General features: G+C 53.9%; 2 protein-coding genes across 2 annotated transcripts in view; both read right to left on the bottom strand.

Annotated features, from left to right (window-relative positions):
* Positions 1 to 1782, bottom strand: part of CAPN11 (calpain 11) — a 30475-nt gene extending 28693 nt beyond the window's left edge. Inside the window, exon 1 of the mRNA XM_011986822.1 lies at positions 1735 to 1782. Within this exon, the coding sequence (XP_011842212.1) occupies positions 1735 to 1750 (16 nt within the window). The 5' untranslated portion in view covers positions 1751 to 1782. The remainder of the gene's footprint in view (positions 1 to 1734) is intronic.
* Positions 1783 to 5267: 3485 nt separating this feature from the next.
* The window catches only part of TMEM63B (transmembrane protein 63B), a 29521-nt gene continuing 18374 nt past the window's right edge, over positions 5268 to 16414 (bottom strand). The window contains exons 11-24 of the mRNA XM_011986817.1: positions 13880 to 13960; positions 13302 to 13425; positions 12419 to 12552; positions 12154 to 12291; positions 11859 to 12012; positions 10843 to 10949; positions 10505 to 10591; positions 10185 to 10250; positions 8820 to 8982; positions 8129 to 8234; positions 6988 to 7155; positions 6623 to 6738; positions 6369 to 6449; positions 5268 to 6122 (exon numbers count right to left, since the gene is read on the bottom strand). Coding sequence (XP_011842207.1) covers positions 5931 to 6122; positions 6369 to 6449; positions 6623 to 6738; positions 6988 to 7155; positions 8129 to 8234; positions 8820 to 8982; positions 10185 to 10250; positions 10505 to 10591; positions 10843 to 10949; positions 11859 to 12012; positions 12154 to 12291; positions 12419 to 12552; positions 13302 to 13425; positions 13880 to 13960 — 1717 coding nt within the window. The 3' untranslated portion in view covers positions 5268 to 5930. The remainder of the gene's footprint in view (positions 6123 to 6368; positions 6450 to 6622; positions 6739 to 6987; positions 7156 to 8128; positions 8235 to 8819; positions 8983 to 10184; positions 10251 to 10504; positions 10592 to 10842; positions 10950 to 11858; positions 12013 to 12153; positions 12292 to 12418; positions 12553 to 13301; positions 13426 to 13879; positions 13961 to 16414) is intronic.

The raw sequence follows: 16414 nt of genomic DNA, 5'->3' as shown, positions 1-16414 counted from the left end.
GTCCCAAAACCCTGTATATATCAATACTGTGTCTTTCCTTTATGTACATACCTATGATAAAGTTTAGTTTATAAATTAGGCATAGTTAACATAAGCAGTTAACCATAACAAGTAATAAAATAGAACAAATACAACAATATAATATCAGTAATGTGAATGTGGTCTCTCTCAAAATATCTTAATGTTTTCAGATTGCAGTTGACAGTGGGTAACTGAAACTGCGAAGCATGGAACATAGGGGATGCCGCATAAGGCACGAACGGACAGGAAGCTTTCTGCTGCAGCTGCACGTCCTATCTCCTCCATCAGACTGAGAACCTGTAGATCGGTTTTAACTAAATCTATTTTATTTTACTGACCAAAAAAGTATATATCTGTTGTGTACGACATGGTGTTTTAAAATATTTATTCATTGTGGAATGGCTCCGTTGAGCTAATTAATATCAGGATTACTGCACACACTTGTTATTTGTTTGTGGTGAGAACACTTACAATCTACTGTCAGTGATTTTCTTTTTTTTATTTGAGATGGAGTCTCACTCTGTCATCCAGGCTGGGGTGCAGTGGCACGATCTTGGCTCACTGCAACCTCCACTTACCGGGTTCAAGAGATTCTCCTGCCTCAGCCTCCTGAGTAGCTGGGATTATAGGCGCCCACCACCACACCTGGCTAATTTTTGTATTTTAGTAGAGACAGGGTTTCACCATGTGGACCAGGCTGGTCTTGAACTCCTGACCTCAGATGATCCACCTGCCTTGGCCTCCCAAAGTGCCAGGATTACAGGTGTGAACCACTGTGCCTGGCCTCTCTCAGTGATTTTCTAAGTGCAATACATTGTTATTAGGGGACTGTAGATTTAAGGACAGTTTGATTTCCGGTGCTGGGAAAAAACTAAGATGTTGTCTCAGTGAACTTTAACAAAAATAAGTAATTAATTAATTATATTTTGAGATGAGGTCTTGCTATGCTGACCAGGCTGGTCTTGAACTCCTGGGCTTAAGCTCAGGGCACTTCTGAAGAACAAGGACTGGGTTTGGGGTCACCTGCTAGGCCTAAACTTCCTAGGGTCAGGTAAACAGGGAGGGCCTGAGAAGCTGGGAGGCTGGGTCTAGGGGCCTATGGTCTCACGGTGCCCTAGGCTGAGGGTGAGGTACAGGGCTGACCTTCTGCTGGCCAAGGCTGGCTGCCCTCTGGGCACCCCAGCCCCATAGGAACAACTCAGTTCTGCCCAGCCACCCGCTTCCCCTCAGCTCACTCTTCCCCATCTCCTGGAGTCTGGTCCCAGGCTTGCCTCAGGTAGTCCTGCCCCTGCCACCCTGAGGATCTCATCTTCCTGGGCTGAGGGACCTGCTTTTCTAGGCTTAGGAGAGGTTTTCTCTGTTCCCTAAAGTTTTCTTCCCTACTTGGGCTTTTTCACACAAACCCTTTTCCGCAGCAGCCATGACAGCGGGACGGCCAGTCCCTCTCCTCTCCCCAACTCCAACTGTCAGTGGAGAGGAGAAAGAGCTCCTGCCCGGCCTACCACCCAGTCTGACCACCAGTGGCCTATCCTTCCCCAAACAGTCTGAGGAAGAGGCCCAGGTCCTGTCCTTAGGGAGCATCCAGTCTGATGGAAGAGTCACTGTCTGTACCCTAAAGGGGCACCCAGTCTGATGGGAGACACAACTCCTTCCCTGGGGGGAGACTAGCCTGCAGGAGGTACAGGAGTGGGGTAAGGCCCCATGAGTGCCTACCTGGGGAGGACAGCATGCTGGTGGCTAGCTCGGTGCTTGACAGTTGAAGGTTCTGGTGGGAGGGGGAAAAGAGGCCCTCCCCCTAGAACTCTCTCAGTGCAGTGGGATTCCTAGGTCAGCAGCCTGTTTAACAGCTGCCTTCCCTTTTCTCCTTCTCAGTAACCTAGCCCCTTACCCAGCTGAGGGCTACCCGCTTTAGGGACAGATGACCCAGCACCCCCGCCTCGTGCAGACTCCACCAGCCTGGCTGTCCTCACTGTATCATGGTCATCCCATCAGGGTAGGTCCCAGTCCCTTTCTTTCAGCCCCAGGTTTCCAGGAGGGGTTGTCCCTGACACCACACCAACCTGACCTTTACATCCAGAAAGCCTTCTCATTCCCAAAGCCCCCTTTCTCACTGACATGGCATTTTTCCTGTGTTGCTGTCTTCACATGGCACCCTCCTCTGTGTCTCTCCTTCTTCTAAGGACACCAGTCATATGGGGGCAGGGTCCCATGCATTTCAGTATGACCTCATCTTAATTGAACGAATTATATCTGCAACCACCCTGTTTCCACAGGAGGTCACATTCTGAAATACTGGGGGCCAGGACTTCAACATGCCTTTTTGGGGGACATGATTCCACCTACAACACTCTCCTTGCCTGGCCCCAGTCTGGCATGGTTAGGCCACTGGTCTGACCACATGTCCCACCTCTGCACCGGAAACGGGGAATGCTCTGAGCTCAGACTCTGCTCCGGAGTACAGTCTTCTCTGGACTGTGTGATGGCTGAGGACAGGGACTTTCAGGTCATCCCAGTGCCCCTCAGCCCTGCCTGGTACTAATCAGGCACAGAACAGGTGTGAGAGCACCCAGTGGGATCAGAGAACCTTGTTCCAAGCTCCGATACAGGAGCCGACCTCGGGCGAACCCTCCCCCTTTCTCCTTTCTGGGACTCAATCTCCTCATCTATGAGAATATTAATTATGGTTTGTTATTATGTGCCAAACACTGGGCTAAGAACTTCCTGCTTATTTAATCCTTAAAACAGCTAGAGGCCATGACATTGCTATTCCCATTTTATAGATAAGGAAAGTGAGGTCCAGAGGTATGATACAACTTGCCCAGGGTCACACAGCTGTTAAGCGGTCGAGCCAGGATTTAAACCAATAACTTCAGCTTTTTTTTTCTTTTTTTTTTTTTTTTGAGATGGAGTCTCGCTCTTTTGCCCAGGCTGGAGTGAAGTGGCGTACTCTTGGCTCACTGCAACCTCTGCCCCCTGGGTTCAAGCGATTCTCCTGCCTCAGCCTCCCAAGTAGCTGGGATTATAGGTGGCCACCACCACGCCCGGCTAACTTTTGTATTTTTAGTAGAGATGGGGTTTCGCCATGTTGGGCAGGCTGGTCTCGAACTCCTGACCTCAGGTGATCCACCAGCTTCAGCCTCTCAAAGCGCTGGGATTCTGTACAGGCATGAGCCACGGCACCCGGCCATAACTTCAGCTCTTATCCGTGTCTTCTGCTGTCCCCAGCTGTGAAAGGAGGAAGTGGACTTTGGGGATCCTGCGGTCTCGCCTGCCCACTCCTGATTCCACTATTGCACCTCCTGGATGTCTCTAATGTGATCTACCTGGACGTGAACTCTGTGACAAGGTGCCAGGGGCTCGGTGCAGGCAGGCACGGGTGTTCCTCTCTATTACAGCCTCCCACCCTGGGGAAGGGCTGTCCTCAGGACTCTTGCTGTGGGTGCTGCTTGGGCATTATCTGGAGTTTCACATCTGGAAATGCTGGAACCTGGTTTTGAACTTCAGGCCGTGCAGGAAAGGGAAGGCATGCTGGGCAGATGAGGAATGAGGGGGTCTCGGCTAACCAGAGGTGGGGGCTGAGGTCTGTCCAGGTCATGCTTTGCAGACAAGGGGGCTTGCCAGGCAGATGGCAGTGGCGTGCCTGCCCATCCATACAGAAAACAGGCTTCGGGAGCACCGGGAAGCCTTCACACAAACCAAAGTGCTCCTTTCAAAGCCATGCCAATTTTTGCCCAACCACCAGCAGGCACTCCCTTGGCCCCAAGACTTTGGGGACTCTATCTGGGAGTTCATGTTTCACAACACAGCAGATCTGACATACATATGGAGGCTGAGGCCAGGACCAAGGCCTCAACTTTCATCTCCACTGTCACCGGCCCATCCTCCACCCACGGCTGGCTGCCATAAACACTGGCCCTCCAAGCTGTGTTTGCCGCAGCTCTCTGCAGCCTGGGGCTGGAACTTGGGCACTCTTTGCTCCTGCTCCTTGCTGGCGCCTGGGCAATCTTTATCAGGGCTGCTGTGTTTGCTGTTCCTGCTGTTGGTTTCTTGTTGACTTTTGTGGAACCTGGTTCTCCTCCTCCTCTGAGGTCTCTTTTCTTCACTCTAGGAGTTCCTTTTTCTTCCATTTCTTCAGGGTTGCAAAGCGATTTAGTGACAGAATAGGGACTGGAATGCAGGCCTCCTACAGTACATGCCGTGTATGCATGTGTGTGGGTGTGGACCATGGCTCTGTGGGCCTTTGCAGCATGGGTTACAGCAGTCACAGGACCTTTCTTCAAGAAGGTGAATTTTTTTGTTTGTCTGAGACAGGGTCTTGCCCTGTCACCCAGGCTGGAGTGCAGTGGCATGATCTCGGCTCACTGCAGCCTCCACCTCCCAGGTTCAAGTGATTCTCATGCCTCAGCCTCCCAAGTAGCTGGGATTACAGGGGTGTACCACCATGTCCAGCTAATTTCTGTATTTTTTGTAGAGATGGGGTTTCATCATGTTGGCCAGGCTGGTCTCGAACTCCTGAACTCAGGTGATCCACTCACCTTGGCCTCCCAAAGTACTGGGATTATAGGTGTGAGCCACCGCGCCTGATGAGAATGTGAATTTGAGTTGGGTCTTGGAGAATGGGTAAGATTTGACTGGAGGATGGGAGGGGGCTTCTCACTGAGGAGATCACGCCCTCCTGGGGAAGGGAGATGGGCTGGGACCAGGCTTACTTTGAGGTGCTCAGACGGGCCTTCATCCTGGCCCAGCATGGACCCTGTGGCTTTGCATGACCTTTTCTCCCTGAATCTCTGTCCCATGTGTGTTGCTCAGGGACTCAGGGGAAGGATCAGAGTGGGCAGGGCTGGTGTGGTGGCCACCTGGGCACAGGGGCCCTTCCTGCCTCTGAGATACCCCTGAATTCTCTCCCCGGCCCCTCTCTCTCCTCTCCCTGACACAGAAATGAGACACTGAACAAGTCCCTTCCCCAGCGTCATGCAGGGACCTCTCCTTTCTGGGACTCAATCTCCTCATCTATGAGAATATTAATTATGGTTTGTTATTATGTGCCAAACACTGGGCTAAGAACTTCCTGCTTATTTAATCCTTAAAACAGCTAGAGGCCATGACATTGCTATTCCCATTTTATAGATAAGGAAAGTGAGGTCCAGAGGTATGATGCAACTTGCCTAGGGTCACACAGATACCTCCAGATAGGAGGGTGGGGACCCTGCCCAGGTACCCAGGGCAGCTCAAGTCAGACACCTGCCTCAGAGCTTTTCTCTTTGTTTTTATTTTAAAGGAAAAAAACAAACAAACAAAAAAAACCCCAAAACAACAACAACAAAAAAAACAGTGCAAAAACCCATTTTCCAGTGTCAGCCTTGCCCACCCCCACCCCCAGGCCACCCCAGCTCTGAGCCTGACTCTTCCTCCCACTCAGCACCCCCTCCCGTCTCATGCATCCCCTAGGGGCTGGAGGCTCCACTTCCCTGGAGGGCTGGATTCCAGGAGGAACTGTGGGGTGGAAAAAACCGGGGCGGCGGGCGGGGGGGACAGCCCCAGATCCACCTGTCCCCCAGGTCTCCAGCCACCAGCACCAGGCGCACCGGGTACTCCTCTCGGCTCTCATTAACTCTTTCCTGGTCATGCTACTAGCTGGGGAGGGGTGGGGGGTACTGATCTGGGGGAACTCCCTCTGCACCCCTCTTTGCCCCGGGGCCGGCTCGGGGCTCTCCTCACTGAGGTTGGGGGGCTCCCTGCCTCCCTCCATCATGGGGGAGAGCGGTGAAATCCCCAGGTTTAAATACCTTAATGAAAGCAGGGGCTGGGGAGAAAGGGGCTTTAGATCTAATAAATTATTAGCGTTTTAGTGTCCGTGGGAGTAGGGGTGGGGTGGGGCAGGATGTGGCCTCCAGGGCCCCTCCCTCCCCTTACTGGTGAATCTCATTCTCTATGAGGCTGTCCTCGCAAGACTGGAAGTCTGTGTCCGTGAGGCCGTCGGGCGGCATCAGCAACTCCTCATCTTGGGATGAGGACGATGGGGGCTCATCCCCTGAGCTCCCAGGAGCCCCATCCCCATCCCCGTCCACCTCTGAGTCCTGCAGCACCTGAGCGATGTATTTCTGAAGGGGGAGAGGAAATAGGGGCAAGGTGAACAGCTACCCCTCATGGATGGGGGGAACACCAGGGCCTGTAGGACAGCAGAGTGGGCAGGGCCCTGGGAGGCGGGGGCAGCCCTCCAGGGAGACCAGCTCTCTCCCTGCCCCCATGGGGTCTGGAACAGGTTCCCCTTTCTGCAGGACTAAGGGAACACTGAGCTTTGAGGCTGAGTCTGTCAGAGGCCCCTCCCAACTCTTGAGGGCACTCACCGCAGATTTGGGGACAGCAGCAGCAGTGGAGGGCCGTCCATTGCTTCTGGGGTCCACAGTATCTGTCTCCGTGTGCTCAATCTTGAGGAGCCCAGAATGAGTCAGGAAGTGGGGGCATGTCCTCATCCCTGATCATGGCCCCATGCCCGCTTGGCCCTGTTGGTACTGCCCTCAGCCCTTGCCAGCCCTGGGACCCTCTGTATCCCCTTGAGCTCCTGCCCGCAGCCATCCCCCCTGCCACCCTTGCCCCACACCTTGTAGTTGTGGGCACTGAGGTATTTGAAGTGTCCAAAGCAGACGTGGCAGAGACAGATGACGATGGTGATGACCAGGACCACGAATGTGAACATAGATGTGGGAGCTAGGAACCCTGGTGTTGGGGGGCAAAGAATGGGGTTGCTATCTCCTGTGGGTACCCCCAGGGCCTCCCCACCCCAGCTTCTGATACCCTCTGAATGCAGTCCTCACTCTCCCAGGTGCTACAGCCTGGTCCCAGCCTCTCCCAGGCCCCTTGCCTGCCACCCCCAGCCATGCGGCTTCTCCTGTGGCCTGCTCTGCCTGGACTCCGGCTGGAATCCCCTCTGTTCGCGCCCCCGTTCCCTGGGTAGGGATCCCTCACCCGTGCGCATGGTGGAAAAGAAGAGCAGCCAGAAGAGGCAGAGGATGGGCGCGGCTACCACCTGGTTCACAGCCCCCGAGTGGATCTTCTTGTCCAGCTTGGCCGGCAGGTAGGCGTAGTAGAGATTGTACCTGTCTACCAGGTGCTTCAGCAGCATGTACATGAGCCCTAAGGGAAGCCACATGGGCCCTGACCTCGGAACCAGTGCCGCCGAACCTTTGTGTGTCTGTCACAGGTTGTCCTGGTCCTGAGAGGGCCGAAGGGTTGACCCCCTCCTCCTGCCCGGGCCCCAGGACGGGATAGTGCCCCATGCCCCAGCCTGATCACAGAACTTCAGCTTCCTCCGCTTCAACCCCTTCATTCTGCACTCCTCATTGGGAATTCTACTACTGGAAATCTAGTCATCTGGATCAACAAGCATCTTCTTAAAACCCATATCATTTTTCTCTATCCCTGTCCCTAAACAGGTAAGTATAAATTAAGGGACAAGTTCTATTTCCCTACAGGATGAGGGATAGGGAGTTTCTAATGAGGACAAGGAAGTTAGTTTGGGAACTTGGAGCCTTCAATAACCAGGGAGGGTTGGTTAAGGAGTTAGGATGTTATTGGGGAGGAAAGTAGAGGCTACCAGTGGGAGTGATGGTTAAAGAGAAACTGCTAAACTTCAAAAAGGAGGAGAGACCTGGCCAAGTCACATAGTTCAGATACAGCAGACTATCTCCATGAGTGGCAAGGACTTGTCCCACCCTGGAATCCAGGTCTTTCCTGAGTTTACAGGATGGTGTACAAGTGTGCACATGGATGCCTGTGTGGGAGTGTGTGTGAACATGTCAGCACATATGTGATCTGTGTCCAAGCACATCCCACTGAGGGAAGGCACAGGTGTGGGTGAGTATGGCCATGTTGGGGTGACTTTGCCCTGGGGACCACATGCCAGCTGGGTCTGGCCTGAGCTGATGGCTCTCCCCCTCCTCCCCACAGGCCAGGCCCCAGACTGAGCCAGGGACCGGGCGGGAGCCCCGAGGGGCCGGTCTCCCAGCCGGGCCCTGTCCACTCGGGATGGCCTGCCTTCCTAGAGTGGAGAGGGTGAGGTCCTGGGTCCCCCCGAGCAGGGCCCAGGTCCCGGCGCGGCGGTGCCTACCGAAGGGCACGATGATGGGGCAGGTGATACTGTAGGTCATGACCACCGTGAAGACGCACATCATCCAGGCGTAGGCTGCGCCAAACTGGAACTCGTAGGCCTGATGCTGGGGGGGAGATGGGCAGGAGGATGGCTCAGGGAGGCAGGGACTGACCAGAGGGGCAGGGAAGGAGGAAGGGGGAAGGGAGCCAGGACCTCTGGGGCCAGAAAAGAAGCCATGGGGAACAGGACCTAATGTCTAGGGTTGGGTAGGGCAGAGCAGATGGAGAGAGGGGCTATGGCTGAGAGGAGGCTCACGGCGGTTGCAGTGATGGGGCATGGAAAGGGGCCTTCAAGGGGTCGGGGCCTGGCAGGTAGGGGGTAAGAGTTGGGTGGACTTGGGAGTGGGATGCCCAGAGCCCTCTTATTAAGACAGAGGGACCCTAGTGCTAGGGACCCAGATCTCCCCAACTCCCATCATAGAATGCTACTGTCAGAACCGGCAGGGGCCTTCAGGGTTACCTATGTCCACCCATGGTGGAATACGAAGGCCCCAGATATGGGAAGGGGATGGCCCGGAGCCACCGTGAGTCAACTGGACTCCCCAAGTCTCAGCCCTCCTGTGCCCCTCAACCCTAGCGCGATGGCTGCTGTTTCTTGTTGGGCCACCAGGGGGCGCTGTGCGGGCCGCTGCTGCCCCAGGCGGCCGTACCCGCTTCACGTTGCGCCTCTCGGCGGCCGAGCGCGCCAGGCAGAGCCGGATCATGTACATGAGCAGGCCTGGGATGCGCAGCAGGTCCATGGCGTTGCCGATAAAGGCTGAGGCAATGACGTAGTTCACGAAGAAGGCGCCGTTGTCGGGCAGGAACACACACCTGCGGGCACCAGGTGCTCCAGCACTGCACCCTTGGGGTGACCCGGTGGCGGCCCGCCCACTGCCAGAACTACAGCACCCCACACCTCCACCACCACCATGCTGCTTCCATGTGGACATCCCCAGCTTAGCCCCCCAAGCACCTGTGCCCGTTCCCCCCAGAGACAGAGTGGTAACAGACAGCTCCCAGAACTTGTGCCTCATAAAGAGCCATGGAGAGAGTGCTCAAGACCACCTAGGGCTACCAGATCGTTCAGGAGAGAACTGTCCAGGATCCCCAAAGACAACCCAGTGAGACCCTCAACCCAAAGGCTGAGCCCCAGGAACACCCAGAAGATTCCCCCACTATGACCATAACTCCAGTTACCCCTAGAGTGTGACGTGAACCTCAGATACCTCCACAAACAAGCTTTGAGACCCTTCCCCCGACATCTCTGGGGGAGCCCAGGAACCTTTGTCAGTGCCTGAGATGCCCCAAGTGTGAGTCAAAGATCACCACAGATGGCCTAGAGCAAAACCCCTAGAGTCTGTGCCCACAGCCATGATGCATGACCCTTAATATATCCTCACATGATTCCCAGAGAAGATGCCCATACAGAACTCCATAGGCACCCCCTGAATAAAAGCCTGAAATGTTAGAGATGTTCCCAGAACTTGTACCGCTAAACACCCCGAAGTGTAAGTCCTTTAGCACCCCTGCCACAGCCACCCCCAGAGTTATAAGGCCAACAGCCTTCCACAGATACCCAAAAATATGGGCTCTAGAGACCTTCAGGGATACCCCTGGTAGCCTCCAAGTCACTCCCTAAGTATGACCAAGATCTCACTAGAGATGGCTCCCCAAACCTCCGAAGTGGAACTCCAGAGACGCCCAATGTTAGTCCCAGAATATGGGTACAAGATACCCCCACAGAAACTACCAGAATGTGGACCCCCAAGCCCCAAATCTACCTTGAGGGTGATCTTAGCATCCAGACAGTTAACAGAGAGTGAACACCAACACAGACCCCAGGGACTTCTACCATGTATACACACCCGAGACACCTTGTGGGTGCCTGTGGGGTAACCCCGCCAGATCCTCTCTCTTCTTCCCCCTCCAGGGGTTGGAAGCTTTGTTGCACCCTCCCATGGCACTGGCAATGTCTCTCAAGCATACCCATCCCTGCCGGCTGGTCTCCTTCCCCAGGGGCCCCAGTCACTCACTCAAACCGAATAGCTGCCTCCGCCAAGAATTTCTTATCAAAGAGCCAGCGGAAGAAGAGGTCCAGGCTGGAGGGAAGCACAGGAGAGATGGGGTGGGGGCTGGAGTGGTGCAGAAACACCAGGGAAGGGGGAGTCCCTCCGCTGTGAGCCACTGGGGAGACTCCTGGACATGGGGTGGGTAGCTCAGGAGGCCTGGGGGTGGCCAGGTTTCCCATCTTGGGCCCCTTGCCTTGTAAGGGAGGTAGGGAGCCTGAACTGCTCTCCTCTCCCTGTCCTGCAATCCCCCTACCCTGGCTCCTCTCCCATCCTCCTCAACTCACCTGCTCAGTCCCAGCGAGGGCAGGAGCAGCACCATGAAGATGAGGAAAGTGTAGCACTTGTGCATGGTGGTCCTGTTCTCCCCAGAGCTGGAGGGAGGGGAGCAGGGAACGGTACAGGTCAAGGGAGCCCACGCCCCAGACGTGCTCCCCCAACAATGACAATGTCCAAGGAGTGTCCCCCGGGAAGAGTGGGCCTCCCAAGGTGAGGGTGCTGGGCAGTACCCCTTCCCTGCCAGCTGTGCGACTGCCAGGAGCCTGAAGGGCAAAGTGCTGCCCCGTGAGGACGGGTCATTGAGGGCAGGCCACAGCAAGGTGTAGTGTGAGTAGAGGCACCTTACCGTGTCCAGTGGGCTTCAAAGAAGGCTGAGTAGTAGACGATGGTGGGAAGCAGGGCCGAGAAGCACCACAGCAGCAGGGTGGGGAAGAACTGGGTGATGATGGGGTTCTGCAGCAGGGCACAGGGTGTGTCAGGCAGGGCAGTCTAGGGGACCCAGGTGGCTTTGCTTATGTGCCTCCTCCTCAGCTGGGCCCTGGGCCTCACAACTGTCAAGGCACCCATGTTGGAAGTCCAGAACATCTGGAGGTCTGGGGTGAGGGTGGGGGCCAGGGCCATATGTATAACCCCAGGGTGAATAATACTGAGAGTCAGCATTTGCTGAACACCTACTATGTGCTAAGCACTGTTGATGTACTTTCCATGTTTTCATCCTCACAATAATGCTGTTACCCCATTTGACAGATGAGTAAACTGAGGCAAAAAATATTCAATAGCTTCCCTAGGTAGCAAACCATGAGGTAGGGATTTGAATCCATGCAGTCTGGGTCTTATCTATTACGCTATTATCACTGCTTGTGATTTGCAAACTGTCCTTCTTCAAACTCTGAGGTTCTAAAGAGGTATGCTCTGTGCATGGCAGGAGGGGTGAGGGGAGGCTAGGCGGACGTGCATGCCACCCTACTGTCATCGGAGCAGCCCTGCTTTTCCACATTGGGTTTCACGCTGATAAAGAGATCAGAATCTAAGTCTAAAAGCCACTGATCTAGTCGAACCCTTCCATTTTTTCAGTTAGAAAGACTGAGGCGTGAGGGAAGGGGACTTCTCTGAGATCAGGACTAAATGCAGGCTCTCTCTCTTCCCTGGGTGTTTCTCCAGGTGTTGCAAACCTAAGGGTGACCTCTCTGAGCGGAAGGTGGCAGGGAGCCCAAGGGAAGTGCACACAGGGGTTTTTGGGAGCTCGCTGGTGGCAGGGGGCTGGAAGAAGCAGAACGGGCTGGGCTGGGGGAAGAGGGATCAGGGCCTGGTATCTGTGTGTTGTGACCCAGCGTGGAAAGTGAAAGGGGCATGGGGCCTCACGTTGAGGTACTCCACAGGCTTGGTGACGTTGAACTTGTCCATGGTGGTGATGATGATGGCTGGAGTGGTGAGGAAGAAGAGGAGGATGAAGAGGACGACATTGATGACCAGACAGCGCAGCCACCAGATGAAGCCTCGGATGGAGAGGTGCTCCCTGGAAAGGTGGGGGGCAGTCACTCCAGGGACCAAGGGCAGGATTGGCCCCCAGTGACACCAAGACACTCCCTCTCCTCCCCCTACCTACTGAGCCCCCCCCCAGGCCTTGGAAAGCCTGCCCTGCCACCTGTGTGCTCACCAGTAGATGTTCTGGGGGTCGGGGGCGTAGGACACGGTCCAGTTGGAGATGTGCAGGGACTCGCTGCAGGATGAGGGGCGTGGCTCCCCACGGCAGGTGCAGCCCTGGCATTTACACACGTTGAAGTCCTTCAGGATGCTAGAAAGATGGGCACTGGTAACCACAGGCCCACCCGGAGGCCACACTGCTGGCAGAAGGCCATGAGCACAGGGGTCAGGGAGCCCTGGCGGGCTGCTCAGGGCCGAGGGCCAAGCTGGGGACTCACATGGCGGTGATGGTCTCATTGTGGAAGGTGACAAAGGCCATGCCAAGAGGCTTCTCATTCACCTTCTCCTTCTCCCGCTTGTAGTCTTCCTTCAGCTTCTGCTCCAGCTTTGTGTAGTACTCAATGGCCTCCACCTTTGTGGGAGGGTTAGGGCCAGGGCCTCCAGTTGGAAAGCCAGGCTGGGGCCTGCAGCATCCAGCCCACACTGACTTGGGGCTTTCTACAAGCCAGGCACTGCTCCACTAAGCATTTTTGTTTTTGAAACAGGGTCTCGCTCTGATGCCCAGGCGTGAGTGTAGTGGTAGGATCTCAGCTCACTGGAGCCTCAACCTCCCAGGCTAAAGTGACCCTCCCACCTCAGCCTCCCGAGTAGCTGGGACTACATGTGTGCAGCACCATGCCTGGCTAATTTTTGTATTTTTTGTAGAGATCAGGTTTTGCCATGTTGCCTAGGCTGGTCTCAACTCCTGGCTCGAGTGATCCACCTACCTCAGCCTCACACAGTGCTGGGATTACAGGCATGTGCCACTGCACCCAGCACCTCTAAGCTTTTTTACATGTATTACTCACTTTACCCTCACAACACTCTCATAAAGTGGGCACATTAACCCCATGAGGAAACTGAGGCACTGAGCAGTAAGCAACTTGCTCAAGTCCCCAGAGTCAGTGGGTACAGCACAACATCGCCCTTTTGGCTGACATCTTCTAATTTGAGGTTTGAAAACCTGGTCGCTGTAGGGACATCAGACAAACCCAACAGTGGGAACTGAGGCTTCAAGGATTCCAGGGACAGCTGGGGACTCACTGAGGGCAGGGCCCCAGCCTTGCCTCCCCAGGACCAGTCCAACCCCTCCCCAGACTCAACAGCCAGCCTGCGTCATACCTGCTCACAGCCTCGCACCACGCAGCAGCAGAGGTGGCCGCAGGGCTTGGGGTTGATCATGGTGGGCACGTTCTCTTTGCTCTGGAGGTTTGTGAAGTACAGCTTTCCCCGCTCGGCCTTCTTCCTGTGGGACCCAGATGTCTGGTCACCTACATCTGGGGCTGGGGCTGGCTCAGCTTGGGGGTCATCTAGCTTACGCCCCAAGGACAGGAGCTGTCTTGTTCTTGAATTTGTTTCAGATACATGCTTCAGATGTGGCCACACCCTAAGGTCTCCCCACCCATCCCCAGAGGGCCAGAAGTTCTTCCTGCAGGCTGACCTAAATTTCTCATACTGTAGCCAAAGAAGGGCATGTCCTCAGATGCAGTGAGGACCATGGGCCTCCTTCCCCTCACAACAAACTCTAACCTCCAGGCCTTGCTCTTTCCAGAGCTGAATTAACAGGCCTTCCAAAGAGTTGGATTAAAATCAAATGCCCTAGGAAAAAATCTAGCAGGGGAGCCTGTGTGGTAGCCAATATGTCCTCCACAATGGCAGGGGGCCCTTGGTGTTTCCCTTCCCTGCCCGCAGTCCCTTACCTCTCTGCATCGAGGAACATGAGGCGAGCCACGTTGTAACACGGGCGGGCTTCGAGAACTGTGCAGTTGGGGTAGGCTTCCCTGAAACACAGTCCATGTATCATCTTGTGCAGGGACCCCACCCACCTGCCCCTGACTTTCATCCAAGACCCCATCACCTTCAAGAAACACATCTCCAGCTGGATGTGGCGGCTCACGTCTGTAGTCCCAGCACTTTGGGGGGCCGAGGCAGGAGGATCACCTGAGGTCAGGAGTTTGAAACCAGCCTGGCCAACATGGTGAAACCCTGTCTCTACTAAAAATACAAAAATTAGACGGGCGTGGTGGCACATGCCTGTAGTCCCAGCTACTCAGGAGGCTGAGGCAGGAGAATCGCTTGAACCCGGGAGGCGAAGGTTGCAGTGAGCCAAGATCACACCACTGCACTCCAGCCTGGGCGACAGAGCGAGACTGTCTCAAAAAAAAAAAAAAGACAAAAAAACCCCACAGCTCCAATTCAAGCTGCCTTTTTCTTAGTCTACAAAACTGAGAGTTCCCCAAGAATAAAGCTTTGCAGTTCCTCCTCATGCTTATCTGAGTGGGGAAGTGGGAGCAGAAGGCCTGAGCACTGTGTGAGTGCAGGCTGGGCTGACGAACCAGGATGTGTAGGGACACACTGCATGCCGCTGGGAAAGCCTGGGCTATGGTCTGATTCCTGTCCAGGGCTGTGACCTTTAGGTTGAGAGAAACTGCATCTAGTCATAGGCTATATACTTCCTTAACTCTGTTCCCAGAAGACCCGGTCACAGCACAGCACTTAGCCTTGACCACAGATGGACCTCAACCAACCCATAACCCAGTCTACCAAATGATCTCTAACTTTGGCCCAAGATAGACAAGAGATTGATCCTGACCCCTGACCAGGGTGAGGGTGACCTCTAACAGTGGCCAAAGACTGAATCTTAAGCCCACCCTGGCCAAAGACTGACCCTAGACTTGTTACCCAGACCCAAGACTGACCTCCTAACCCTGACTCCAGATTCATCCCTACCTTGACTTAAGACTGACCAGAGAGAAACTGTCACTGACTCACTGGTACCTGGTACTGGGCAGGACTTGAAGAATGCTTGCTGAGTGAAGGAATAGTTCATTTGTTTGTTTGTTTGTTTGAAATATTTTGAGATGGGGTCTCATTGTATTGCCCAGGCTGGTCTTGAACTCCTGGGTTCAAGTGATCCTCCTGCCTCAGCTTCCCAAAGTGCTGGCATTACACTAGTGAGCCACCATGGCTGGCGGGAATAGTTTCTTTTTTTTTTTTTTTTTTGAGACAGAGTCTCACTCTGTCACCCAGGCTAAGATGCAGTGATGTGATCTTGGCTCTCTGCAACCTTCGCTTCCTGGGTTCAAGCGATTCTCGTGCTTCAGCCTTCCGACTAGCTGGGATTACACTAGTGAGCCACCATGGCTGGCGGGAATAGTTTCTTTTTTTTTTTTTTTTTGAGACAGAGTCTCACTCTGTCACCCAGGCTAAGATGCAGTGATGTGATCTTGGCTCTCTGCAACCTTCGCTTCCTGGGTTCAAGCGATTCTCGTGCTTCAGCCTTCCGACTAGCTGGGACTACAGGTTATACCCAGCTAATCTTTTTTTTTTTTTTTTTTTTGCATTTTTAGTAGAGATGGGATTTCACCATGTTGGCCAGGCTGGTCTCAAACTCCTGACCTCAGGTGATTGGCCCGCCTTGGCCTCCCAAAGTGCTGGGATTACAGGCATGAGCCACCGTACCCAGCCTAATAGATTTTTTTTTTTTTGAGGTGGAGTCTTGCTCTGTCGCCCAGGCTGGAATGCAGTGGTGCAATCTCAGTTCACTGTAACCTCCACCTCCTGGGTTCCAGCGATTCTCCTGTCTCAGCCTCCTCAGTAGCTGGGATTATAGGTATGTGCCACCATGCCTGGCTAATTTTTATGTTTTTAGTAGAGATGGGGTTTCACCATCTTGGCCAGGCTGGTCTTGAATTCCTGACCTTGTGATTCACCCGCCTCGGCCCCAAAAAGTGTTGGGATTACAGGTGTGAGCCACCGTGCCTGGCCAGTAGTTCGTTTTTAAATCTGATCACGCACTGTTCTTTGATCCTAATCCTTAATCTAGACTGAGTCCCCATCTTTTTATATTTTATTACAATTTTATATTTTTTTATAATTTTACAAATTACAATTTTATATTTTATTACAATATGTAAAATATAAAATTTTATATTTTATTACAATTTATATATTTTTTTACAATTGAACACAGTGGCTCATGCCTGTAATCCCAACACTGTGAGAAGCCGAGACAGGAGGACTGCTTGAGGCCAGGAGTTCATGACCAGCCTGGGCAACAGAGTGAGACCCCATCTCTAAAAAAAGAAAAAAAAAATTGAGCCAGGTGTGGTGGTGAGTGCCTGTAGTCCCAGCTACTCAGGAGTCTGAGGCAGGAGGATTGATACAGCCCAGGAGGTCAAGGCTACAGTGAGCTGTGACCACACCCCCATATTGCAGCACTCCAGCCAGGGAGA

This window comes from Mandrillus leucophaeus, unplaced genomic scaffold, assembly GCF_000951045.1.
Source record: "Mandrillus leucophaeus isolate KB7577 unplaced genomic scaffold, Mleu.le_1.0 Scaffold3, whole genome shotgun sequence".
Lineage (NCBI taxonomy): Eukaryota > Metazoa > Chordata > Mammalia > Primates > Cercopithecidae > Mandrillus > Mandrillus leucophaeus.
The sequence above is the reverse complement of the archived record's forward strand: the minus strand, read 5'-3'. Positions and strand labels throughout refer to the sequence as shown.